Source organism: Phragmites australis, chromosome 1, assembly GCF_958298935.1.
Source record: "Phragmites australis chromosome 1, lpPhrAust1.1, whole genome shotgun sequence".
Lineage (NCBI taxonomy): Eukaryota > Viridiplantae > Streptophyta > Magnoliopsida > Poales > Poaceae > Phragmites > Phragmites australis.
The window spans coordinates 8,093,372-8,105,475 of record NC_084921.1 but is presented as its reverse complement, the minus strand read 5'-3'; the positions used below and the strand labels follow the sequence as shown (position 1 = coordinate 8,105,475).

The 12,104-nt window shown below is 41.9% G+C and overlaps 1 protein-coding gene across 1 annotated transcript; it reads left to right on the top strand.

The window, feature by feature from the left end:
* Nucleotides 1-7,919: 7,919 nt before the first annotated feature.
* Nucleotides 7,920-8,847, top strand: LOC133887438 (uncharacterized). Its single transcript, XM_062327398.1, has one exon. It carries the CDS (start codon nt 7,980-7,982, stop codon nt 8,559-8,561), a length of 582 nt encoding a protein of 193 aa, XP_062183382.1. The 5' UTR covers nt 7,920-7,979; the 3' UTR covers nt 8,562-8,847.
* Nucleotides 8,848-12,104: the final 3,257 nt, after the last annotated feature.

Genomic DNA, 12,104 nt, shown 5'->3' with positions numbered 1-12,104 from the left:
TGTAGGTAGATCGCGCGTAGAATAGGGAAGGTGTTGTCCGAGTTTTGCACCACTGCCGCCTTCTTCGGTTGTCATCCAGCGTTGCTCCGATCATGGCTTACCTTCAGTGAACCCCTAACCAAGTTCCTTGTAGCACATAGGTGAACAGTGTTAGCATCTCGTCGCAGAACTCTAGTGGGAACATGATTCCGACAAGATCATCGGCGCGGCTACACCGTAATTGCTCGCAATCGTCCCCCCCCCTTCATTGCTCTGCTCGCCCATCACGCTCGCTTGCCCATCGTGCCCGTGCACCCACGCGCTCTAGGCTACCCTGGCCTGCTACCGTGGCTGACCAAATCAGGTCGTTGTTCGGCCCGGTAGCAACCGACCTGCTAGGCCAGCCCACCACCAAAGGGTCGTGTCCTAGTGGGCTGAACTAGCTCCACAACCCACAATATCGACCGACCGACCCGAGTGGGATTCTTTACTGAATTTTCCTAAGCCTCCCCTCTTTGCATACCTCTCCAACTCCAAGGCACTAAGGGTTTTTCTAACAAGCTCTAAACTATGTCCACATACTTTTGAAACATGTTTAACTCAACTTAATATTCAAATGCGTAAAAACCCAACATGATGGTGAATAAGAATGTTTAATTACATGATTAATTTTTGGGGATGTGAAACATAACACCCCGCAAAGAACGGGTTGCCTAAGTTGCCCTGTGTACCCAAAAGTTCCGGGTGCAACCCGGAAGTTCTGGGTAGCTGGAACCTTCGGGTAAGGCTCCAAGCAGGGTGCTCGGTTTGGTTTTTCAAACCAACCCAGAAGTTCTGGGTTGACCTAGAAGTTCCTGCTAGCCGGAACCTCTAGATTTTTTCTGACCTGAGTTCTCGATTGCTAAATCTCGTACCAACCCGAAAGTTTCGGGTTAAGCCAGAAAGGTGCATAACGGCTAGTTTTTGGGGGTTGGGTATAAATACCCCTCACCCCCTCTTTTCACTTGCTGCTAACCTACAACGAGACAAAAGCTTTCAAATCCATTTAATAGGTCTCCTCACTCCCTTTGGCTTTATTTCTTACAAGAATTTGAGAGTTAGGTTGAGAGATTGAGATTGAGTGCTAGTGAGCTACATTACCATTATTTGAGCACTTGAGTTTGTCGTCAAGCCGATCGTTCCACACTTGTTACTCTTGGAGCTTGGAGCTCCTAGACGGCTAGGCGTCGCTTGTGAGCACCCAAGTGTGTGGTGCGCCATAAGAACATTTGTGAAGGTTCATCTTTACCTCCACAAGGGAAGAGGATACTTGAGTAAGCCCAAGCTTGATCTAAGTGATCGCTTGGTGAGGAAAAGAGTTAAGAGAGACCCGACTCTTTAGAGCTTCTCAATGGAGATGTAGGAACCTCATTGGAGGGGTCTGAACTTCGGGAAACAAATTCTTGTCTCCTTGCTTACTTGTGTTCATTCTTACTCTAGTTGATTTTTGGGCGATTTACCCCAATCTATGTGTTTGTGTGATTATGACTCCAGATGACTTATGGAAAGGTCCTACTACATCTCTAGTAACATGTGGTAACACTTAGAATCAACTAGATCCACGTACTTATATTTTGATTTTGTTCTCTACATCCGAAAAGTCTGGGTTGAACTGAAAACTTTTGGTACCCGGAAGTTCCAGATTGAACCCAGAAGTTACGGATTGTGTTAATCCGCTGCAAAGTTTTAATTTTTAGGAACACCTAATCACCCCTTCTCTAGACGACATCTTGAACATTCAGTACTCACCCCACCGCATGATGAGTCAGTTCGAACGCTTCCTGGTGTTCCCTCTCATCAACATTCGCATCATTCAGTCCCACGTTCTCAGGTAAGTAAAATCAAATATATAATGTATAGCATTCGTATCATTTATAGTCTATCTAACGTGGTTGAACCGTAGGTATTCATGTAAAGCCAACCGGGTGGCAACCTCTGGGCACATCACTTACGCCATACGTCTCAACGTGGGCCCATGATCTTGAGGATGTTAGCGACGAGCCTCATCGTTTTGCCGACCCAGGCTACAAGGAGTACCTACGGTGGTACGTCGCGTGTGTACGTACACGAGTCACCTACACCACATATATTGTCTGGCTACACGTCGCTTCGACTATGAAGGCCTGCCTGGGCCATTGGGATGAGGATGCTACATTAGTGATATGTTTAAGTAACTTATCATTTTTGTTAACATATAATCTCATATGAACTGCTATAAACTGAGAATCACATTTGTTTTAATAGCCCGATATCATATACGAATCAATAAGGACGCAGCTGGAGCTATGGGACGCCTCAGGAAAGGGATGCATCTTAGTGCGGCAGATGTAGCGGGATTTGTCAAATAGGTTTTTGACAAGACCCAGCGGGCCTTGATGCTTACGTCATGTTGATCCACCGCAGAGGTTGTCGATGCCCCTTCTAGGTCCAGTAAGGTCAACACAAAGTCATCCAGGAGGTCTGATGTGCAACGACCTCACTGGGGCTGGCATCCACACCGTCCCGTCGACCACGCCCTCTGGGGCTAGTAACAATAGGTATGCCTTATTCATACGCACATCGGTTAGAGATATTCTTTTCTTACTTATGCATTTATTTAAAAAAATATGTTAGGTGCACCTACAAACTTAACAGCACAAAGACCTAGACCATGGCCAACGCCGACATCTTCATCGTTCGTAGGCCTCTTAGGTAATGGGCGCCAAAATACTACATCATTAAATATATTCAATAGTATATCTAATATAATCATCTGTCTATAAGTTACAACGGTGATGAAGTCGGGATGTCTGCATCTACACCTCCAATGTCCGCACCCTACTTCGGCAATCAGGCATGACCATTTACAGCTGCACCTACATACCATACAGGTACAACATTGCATTTTTACTAATACATTTCTTTTCACATTTACCGTATCTAACAAATTCATCCGTTCGCAGGCCCTCGAGTGATTATGCATGGATGATGGTAGCAACATCATAGTCATCATATTTGAGTCAAAAAGATGAGCTTGGATTCTGCGTTCAACATCGTGAGGGACTTCTTCAGGAGCACACCGGACAACGATGTCGTCACGCAGTCCCAGTTGTTTAGTGCTCCACTACCGACACAACAGACTCAGAAGGAGGCCTCAACACTCATGATCGCTATGAGGCCTACTAGGCAGGTTTTTCCACGAACAACCTAACCTACTCTAGGGGCCACATGAGGGCGAACCAACGTGCGGCGATAAGACCATGATGGTGGGAACAGCAAACGGCAACGGGGAGACATCAACAGGAGTTTATCTTTGCTTTTGTAACTTAGATGTTTGTTTCATGATGCATCTTCGATTCGCAAACTAGTCATCTGCTCTATTTTCTTATCTCCCTCCGATGATCTGCCTTTGTCAGCTATATAACAAAGAGCATATACAACACGTCTAGTCTTACATATTCGTACATGTCTACTTTCTATATATTACATGTTTAGACGTTACTACTTACCATGTGCATTTCTTAATCTCATGTGACCGCACGCTACTAGCTTTTTAGAGTGACGTCACCTCTCGCTGCCACCTTTACATAGAGATATGATACCTCGCTATTAGCCTTTTAGATTGACGAAACCTCTCACCACCACCTTTTCAGAGCAATGTGATCGCACGCTGCCAACTACTCAGAGTCCAGTGACCGCTCACTACAGGAAGGCATCCAATGCATGCACTATCTCCAAATTTCATATACACTTGGTATGTAAACCATCGGTCTCTACTTATGAAATGGGAGACCGAGGCAACGAGAAGGCCATGACATCGTAGTTTTTTGGAACACTACTAGCATGTGATACCTAATACCAAACCATTGCTGGCTTCTCAAGTAGATGTCATGAACATCCAAATTCTCAATGATAGCCCTATAGACTCTGAAGAAGACCTAAGCAAAATGTGACGATGTGTTCAAGGAGAAGAATCTGAACAAAGTGTTGTCAAAATGGTAGACCATGACATGTTGTCCCTATTTCACCATGGAGGAATGATGATGAACGGTAAGCTCTATGACCTTTATGGACCTCAAGACCCACTTGTTAAAGTGTCTTCAGAGATATATCAGAGTGTGTGAACTAGCCAATATAGCAAAGTGTTTTAACAAGCGAGCGCATACCATATTTATGCACCATCAGTAGTACGAGGAGCGCATTAAGGTATGTTCATCGTTATTACATGTCCCTGTTATTTATTAGGATACACTTCTAAGGCACGTTTATATTTTTTTATGCTCTTTTTATATACTATGTATTCCCTCACGATGAAGAGTTGCTGAACAAACTTATCGAAAAATTTTTAGAGTTGCATCTGCTCTTCGATGATAGCTGCCTACCCATACATAACTAGAGATGCGGATATGGTCATTCGAGACATCCACGTCACTATGAAAGAGCCGATGATTCGAGACGTCATGAAAGAGGTGGTCATTCAACAACCACCACAAGAGAACGTGCTTCTACCACTTCTGCCACAACCGAATGGGTTGGTTACGATGATGATGACTTCATGCTTACTACTCAGAGAACTTCACAACGTTGTGAATTCTCTGACGATGGGGTAGATGACTAGAATCCTAACTTTGATTATTTTTTGTATACACTGGCACCATGTAGACCAAAATCCCCAGAATATGATTACCATTGGATGGATCGGGAGATAAGACACATACAACTTCAAGGGCCATTTCGTCCGTAATATTTATGCTACTAATTGTTATACTTGTTGAATTCAAGGTGGTTTTCTCATTTTTAATCTATTACCTAAGGCATGTATGTATATTAGATGTAGCCTACATGTCATTAGTAATGTTTAAATTTCATGTATTCATCTCATATACACATTCTATCTTACATTCAATGTGGTTTAATCATTTCATTTACATGTATTTATTCTATATTCACTTAAATATTTTTATGATTTTTGTTATTTTTATCTTAAATAATTTCTAGAATTTTTATTATTTTTATAAAAATAAACTAGGCTAACCGCCCCCTCCTATAGCGGCAATGTCTAACAGCCATCTCATGGGGGCAGTAAGGGCGGCGTGGACATAACAGCCCTATGAGAGAGCGGTAAGGGCTACCCGTGCCACCGTGGCATGCTTATCGCCTTCTGAAAACGCTACAACTCTTTAAGAGGGTGATAGATGCATATTTCTATAGGGATATATTTTTGTAATTATTTATATTAAAAAATAAAAAGTAAAAAAATAGGAATTGGGTAGTGAAAAGTGTGGCCCAAGCTCGAGTAGGCCTTGCCAATGGAACTAGAAGGCCACAAAAGATCGTCATCATATTGTATCCTGTCCAACAATTTTTTGATTAGTTCAGAGACCCTGTTTGTTTTTTATTTTAATTATGAATTCTAATCTCAAAAGCAAAAAAGAAAAAGAAAAAGAAAATAAGCTTCTACAAATTCTGCAGAATAAATTGGTCTCACGATCTGAAACTAAAACAAATAAGCCCTAATACTACCTCTATCTTTTTAGATATCTTTTGTGACATGGACACTATCCATAATAAACATGTTTTACCATTGTTTTCGCTAGTTATATGTTAGCAATTATTATAATCACAATGGTAGTTAAGTGCTTATATTACGAAAATACTTGTATTGTTTGTCTTCCTTGTGACGAAGTGTTTATCTGTGTTTTAGGGTGAAAAATTGAAAAAAAAAAAGGTGATTTCAACAAGACAAGTAGAAGGTAACGCATGTTATTAGGGTTAAAGAACAGGAAATTACAAAACCTCGCCCCAAAAACGCTCGTTGATTATGCTTTATAGGAATCTAATTAACATGACCTCCACAGCGCCACTATGCCGATTCGACATGGAATATGTCTAAAATTGTCTCGAAAAACTTCTGAGGCATCCTTCACTAGCACGGAAATTACACATTGTACGTGCATCATCTTCTCCAGCTTGCTACCGAAATGTGACGATAGAGTGTTGTTTTTAACATGCTGCACATGCATTAGGCTTCTTCGCTAAAAACAAAAAAATTGAGGGGGAAAAGTTAAACATGGAATTGACTTCCTATGGCCATTTCTTTTTTTTTTTCATGGGAAAAACTACTCTTCTAATTCAATGGTTACTTGAACCACTCACGTGGGTCGGTGTGAACTAAGTACGGTATATATGTGTGAGTGTGTGCATATCCGTCTTGCACTTAAAAAAAATGGTTACTTGAATGTTACTACTAGTACTATATAAAAGTAGCTTCTTTCGTGCAAAAATGTTCATCTTTGGAGGGGACACATGCAGTACTTGAGCTCTATAGATCGACCGGACAAATGTGAGCTAACCATTCGCAGTGTTGAAGAAAGAAAGAAAGAATAAAACTTCTAATAAGATTCCAGCTCCTTGATTGTCGTCGCCAACACAGATAGCAGAGATTGGGGAATATATGGGGCCAAACGCCACAATCCTCGGATTTTCAGTAGGTCGCATGCAAGCTGGATTTGTCGCATTCGTTCCCCTGCAAATGATATACTCCTTTTGTTTAGTCATCTGCCTAGAGCAAGATAACAATAAAGAAAAACAATGTGTCGATTAAGCTATTGTTTATGCTCTCCAGCGAACTGGAATTAGTTAGGTCTTCAGCTCGAACGACCGCTTTTATCGTGTTGATATTATTATATACAAACTCCACGGTCCACTGCAAAAGTCAGAGTGAGGAACATGAGTCTTTGTAATCGTGATTAGATTGTGAACTGTTCTTCGAAACGAAAACTTTGTGGAAATTCTTGAACTTGTGCTGACCGATCGAGGCTGCAACATGCTATTTCTCCTGTGCTGCCTCTGCAAAATTTGCAGCTACCCCTAGCTGTTCTTGCGATCCCGATTCGAGGCAATGGATTTATGGGTTCTGCATTAATCTCTGCTTAACATTTTTCGTTGAACCGAAAAATCCTTCTTGTTATGAAACTTTTGCCGATCAGTTTGTGGCCTCCAGCTCAACAATCGCTAGCTAGCTAACACGGGAGTGCAAAGCGGTCGTTGGTGCCGGCCCGACTTTGTCAGGCTATGCATGCTCATATTTTAAGCAGCAGCCTGCAAGAAAGCGATTTATTTGATTAGCAGCTAGCGTTCAGCTGAGCCTGTGACACCCAGCTTAATCAAGAACGGATTAACAATTAACATATGCCAGGCTAGAGAAGCGGATACAGTGACATCCCACCGAGATGGTCCAGATGCATGCATGCTTAGCTTGGCGCTCCACTGAATCAGCTCCCTTTTGTCCGAGCGGATTAGCTGTCTCGCGTCCTCTCGCTGCCACGTACCCACAACGCAAGGCCGTGGATTAAGTGTTTGCAAGAGTTTCGGGAGCTGGTATTAACTTTAGGAATTCGTAGAATTGATTCGTGGGTATATAGAGGGTAGCTTAGGTGAACTATCTTATTTCTATTTTAAATTAAAAATAGTAATTTAAATTATTTTATTATAATCTATAATTTTATAATTTGATGTAAAACTGGAAGTAGAGATCTATAAAAGAATTTAATTTTTGTAAGTGATGAATAACCTGTCGTGGTTTTGGTGCTCCTAACCTCTCATTTGAGGTATTCTTTTTTCTTCTATCACTGTTCATGTAGTGTGGATTAAAAAAAGAAAAGTAATAAAAGGTAGAAAATATAATAGACGCTAGAGATAAAAATAAAGAATATTATAATAATATTATGTGATGTTGTAATAGTATTATAGATGTTAAATTTAAATTATCTACTAGATAGAGACCGCTGCTTAGAGTCTAATTATTTGCTTGTCCTCTCCCATGCATGCGCCGCTCCACTCTTTCTTCCACCCTGTCCTGCTGCTGCGTCGTATACATGCACCAGCACCACCATCTCCCTCTCACTCTAAGCATCCCCTTCTCTCTCTCTCCTCTTTCTCGCTCTCTCTCAGTATCCCTCTGGTCTCTGACTGAGTGAATTATGGGGAACACGCCGTCGTGCATACCGCTGCCCTCTGGGGGCGGCTGCTCGTCCTCGGCGTCGGCGACGACCAAAGTCATCCACGTGGACGGCACGGTCACACGGCTGGCGCGTCCGGTGCGCGCGTCCGAGCTCATGCTCGACCACCCGGGCCAGTTCGTCTGCGACTCCGGCCGCCTCGCCGTCGGCTGCCGCGTGCCGGGCGTGGCCGCCGACGAGCTCCTCCAGCCGCGCCACGCGTACTTCCTCCTGCCCATGGACATGCTCTATTCCGTGCTCACCGACGAGGAGATGGCCGCGCTCTCCGGATTCCACGCCGCCACAGCCGCTGCGTCGTCGTGGAAGAGGATCACCACCGCTCGAGGACGCGACCATGACCGGAGCACGAGCAGGCCGGCGAGAGACAGCTGCAACGATGGCGCCAGGGTCTATCCGATGCTCGGCCTGCTCGAGGCCACCGATCTCGGCGCTGATCAACATGAACGTGCCGCCGCTGGCGTCAGCAAGTCGAGCGGTGCCGCAGGGCTGACGCGGCACCGGTCGTGGAAGCCGGTGCTGGACACCATAGAGGAGGTTCCATGACGCGGCGGTCGGTTGACCGGGAACCGCAGAAGTGAGCAGCTCTGATTTCGCTGGTGTTAGGAAGGCGGCAGCTAGCTTGAGCTGGCTCTCGAGTGTGCAGTAGCTAGCTTCCAGCTATTCTTTTTCTCTTTGCCTTTTTTTTGTAAAGCCATTTTTTTTGTTTACGCATACAATGCTGGCAAAATTATTGTCAATTTTGTGCTAGGAAAATAAGAAATTGAGTGTGCGTCTTATGGTGCTGTTTGGGGTTTTTCCCATATAAAGCATAGATTACAACGAGAGAGAATTTGCCACCTCTGTGCCTTGTTTGGAACTTAGGAATTTTGTGGTAAACAATTCAACTATTGCGAGGCCTTACATTTTCTTACATGATATTAGCTTTTGCTTTGAGCTATAATTTCTTTGATCGTGTCTCCCCGTAACGTATATTTTTACTGTCGTTTGGTGCCATGTGCTAATTTACTCCCTCCGTTCGTTTACCTGACATCGTTGATTTTACCATGTGAACTTTGACCGCTTTTTTAAAATAATAAATTTGCTAATACATAAAAGTATGCAATATTACTGAAGTATGTTGCATAACAAAAATAATGATACAACTTTCATTCATCGTAACCGAACAATTCAGAAATTGTTAGAGTTCCAATTTTTAATAGTAAATTCAACGTTGCCAAAAATATGAAAATGGAAGGAGTTCCTGGAAAATGATGGTAATGGGTATGCTTTAAAAAGTTGGTATAATCTAGCACTTCTGCAAAAAAGGTCAACTAAAATTTTTCTTATGTACAGAGAGAAAATGCAAATATAAATGGATACAATCTTTATCTTCTTTACCTTTTTTATTCTATAACTTTTTCCTGCAATTTTTTTATTTTGTCTGAACACATAGATCGAGTTTAGATTTGAAAATTTGCAGCACGACAGATTGATTCTGCGTCAATTCTGTCAAACCATAAATATATATAATCTTCTGATGAAAGAGCAGCATGGTAGCACACAAAAAAATTATGACAATAAATATGTTCTCGCATTTCCCTTCGACATTTTATATCCTACAGTTGGTTGGTGTATTATATGTGCGACTCTGTGGGGTACTAACCAGACGGCACACAGGTTATAGAGGGCATATATTATTATTAGGGGAGTAAAGAGCTGTATTCTAACTTTGCAAAGATATGTTTGCCAAAATACCGATTGGGCCTTAGCTGTACATGCTACAACTTGTTAGGGGAAAAAATGGAGCATGTATGAAAATGGTCCTTATTTTAAGCCATGTTGCTTTGAAGCTAACAAAGAGATGTCATAAGATATGCCAGTGTATCATCTACCTGCAAGTATATAAAACACTCAACAAAACGGTTCCCAATGGTTGCAACTTGCGAGATAAACATTTCTTTTGCTCAACAGAAATTTATAAGAGGAGATACATCATCGGAGACTCCTAAACTATTAGCTTACACATATAATTTTCTTTCCAGCAATATTTCTCTTTGAGAAGACAAAGTAGCCATAATAGCAATTTATCAGGGGTCTAAAGAAACTTTGCTCGGAAGTATACATAACCATTTTTTAGCAAATATGTACTAATTTCTTTTGGAGGATATAGCAATTTATTGAAAATTTTAATATTTTTAAAACTATTTGCAAAATTATACGGCGGTATCAAAAAATTGCAACAATAGCCTACCGTCACCTGTTCATCGGACGAGAGCAAGATCACACCCTGTGAATGGGCGACACCTTATGGGGCCCGTAGGTCATGAAATAAAAAATGTTGTGTGGCCACGTATCTTCCGTTCACCAGGTGACACCTTATTGTCGTCCAGTGATCGGGTGAGATCTTCGTGCGAGAAATGTCGGCGGGCCCATCCAAAATGTGTTGCCACTATTCGAACGACACCTTTTGGGTATAAAAATCATGCATGTCAGCCCGGCCGACATCAGCACCACATTTGCACCGAGCGCAACTAAGAGAGGGAGAGGGAGAGGGGAGGAGGGGAGGGGAAATCGGAGGTGAATCCCTACCTAAGGAATGAGGTATATTTTTTTATCCATTTTTTATAAATCCGGTAGGATATCCAGTAGTGGTAGGTTTTGACATAGGTTAGATGATATATCTAGGATTTTTTTAAAACCCGGTACGATAGTTACTAGACGTAAGTTAGAATGTAGATCTAGGTTTTGAATTAAGGTTAGATATAGTTTAGCAACTAGATCCAGTTTGTACGCATATTTTAGTAATTAGATATAGTATTTAGACATATATTAAGTATTAGATATAGTGTAGGCATAACTAAGGTAGTGAATGTAGGATTTAGATGTGTTTGATGTAGCAACCTGGGGATATTTTATTGCAATATAGATTAGCTGGTGGGTCATGTTTTTAATGAATGTTGCATTATTGTAGATATAGTTTTACATATTTTTTATGCTCTATCATAATAATGTTAGGGTTTTATGTCGATAATTGGCAGATATGTTGGATCAGTGACAGTTTATAATTTTTTATGGGGATAGTGAAATATTATATGGTCCGAAAGAGGTAATACTATCCGTATTTCAGTCAATAGACAAGGGTATCTCCAGACTTATGCACAAAAGTGTTAGACATTTGTACGCTTGGCTGACGCAGCGTTTCAAAATGGACCTCGAGGTTCAAGAGATGACTATTAGCATTGTGGGTAACAATATGAGAGATGATATGTATTGGGAGGTGTACCCGCTCAGGGAAAATGAAGTCTAGAGGAGGTACCTGCATGATGTTATGCACAGAGGTTGGTCTCATATGTTGCTTATCCAATGGAGGAATAATGAGGCAGTTGGGGAGATGCAGAGTGGGGTACGTGGAGGAGGAGGATGATGAGGAAGAGTATGATTAGGATGTTGATTCGGATGGTTCACATTCATCAGATTATCCGACTGGACCGACCAGTGAGACAGACGAGGGAAACAAATCAATTCTCTAATTGAACAGATGGAGCGGGATCATGTTGAGGCCGACGAATCTCTTAAGTATGATATGTTGGATGATGAGGATGATGCTCATGTTCCCACGGACTAGAACAATTCTAACTTTAACAACCTTTGTAGTGAATGAGGGGAATCAGGTGCCCTGGGAGTATATGTAGAATAAGGTGATCGAGGGTGCTAGGTATCCTACCAATTATGTCATAAAGGATGTTGTAACTTAATGGGCGACATCGCTTCGATAACAGTTTTATATTGTCAAGTCAAGAAAGAAGGAATATGATGTGAAATACGTGAAGGAGAGTTGCCCTTGGTAGGTGCACAGCTTCAAGGGAAGTGAGTTGAGTATTAAGAGATGTCGATTGTGATCGACCACACTTGTATGATGGATGAACTTGAGCCTAGCCACATGAATATCACCTCAACCTTTGTTGCCAATATGATGTACGCCAATATTGTGAACAACATGAACTACTAACCAGGGTTCATAATCAGGTAAATTGAGGAGGGGTACAAGTACACTATCAGCTACAACAATGTATGGAAGGTGAAGAGAAAGGCAACTGAGATGAGGTT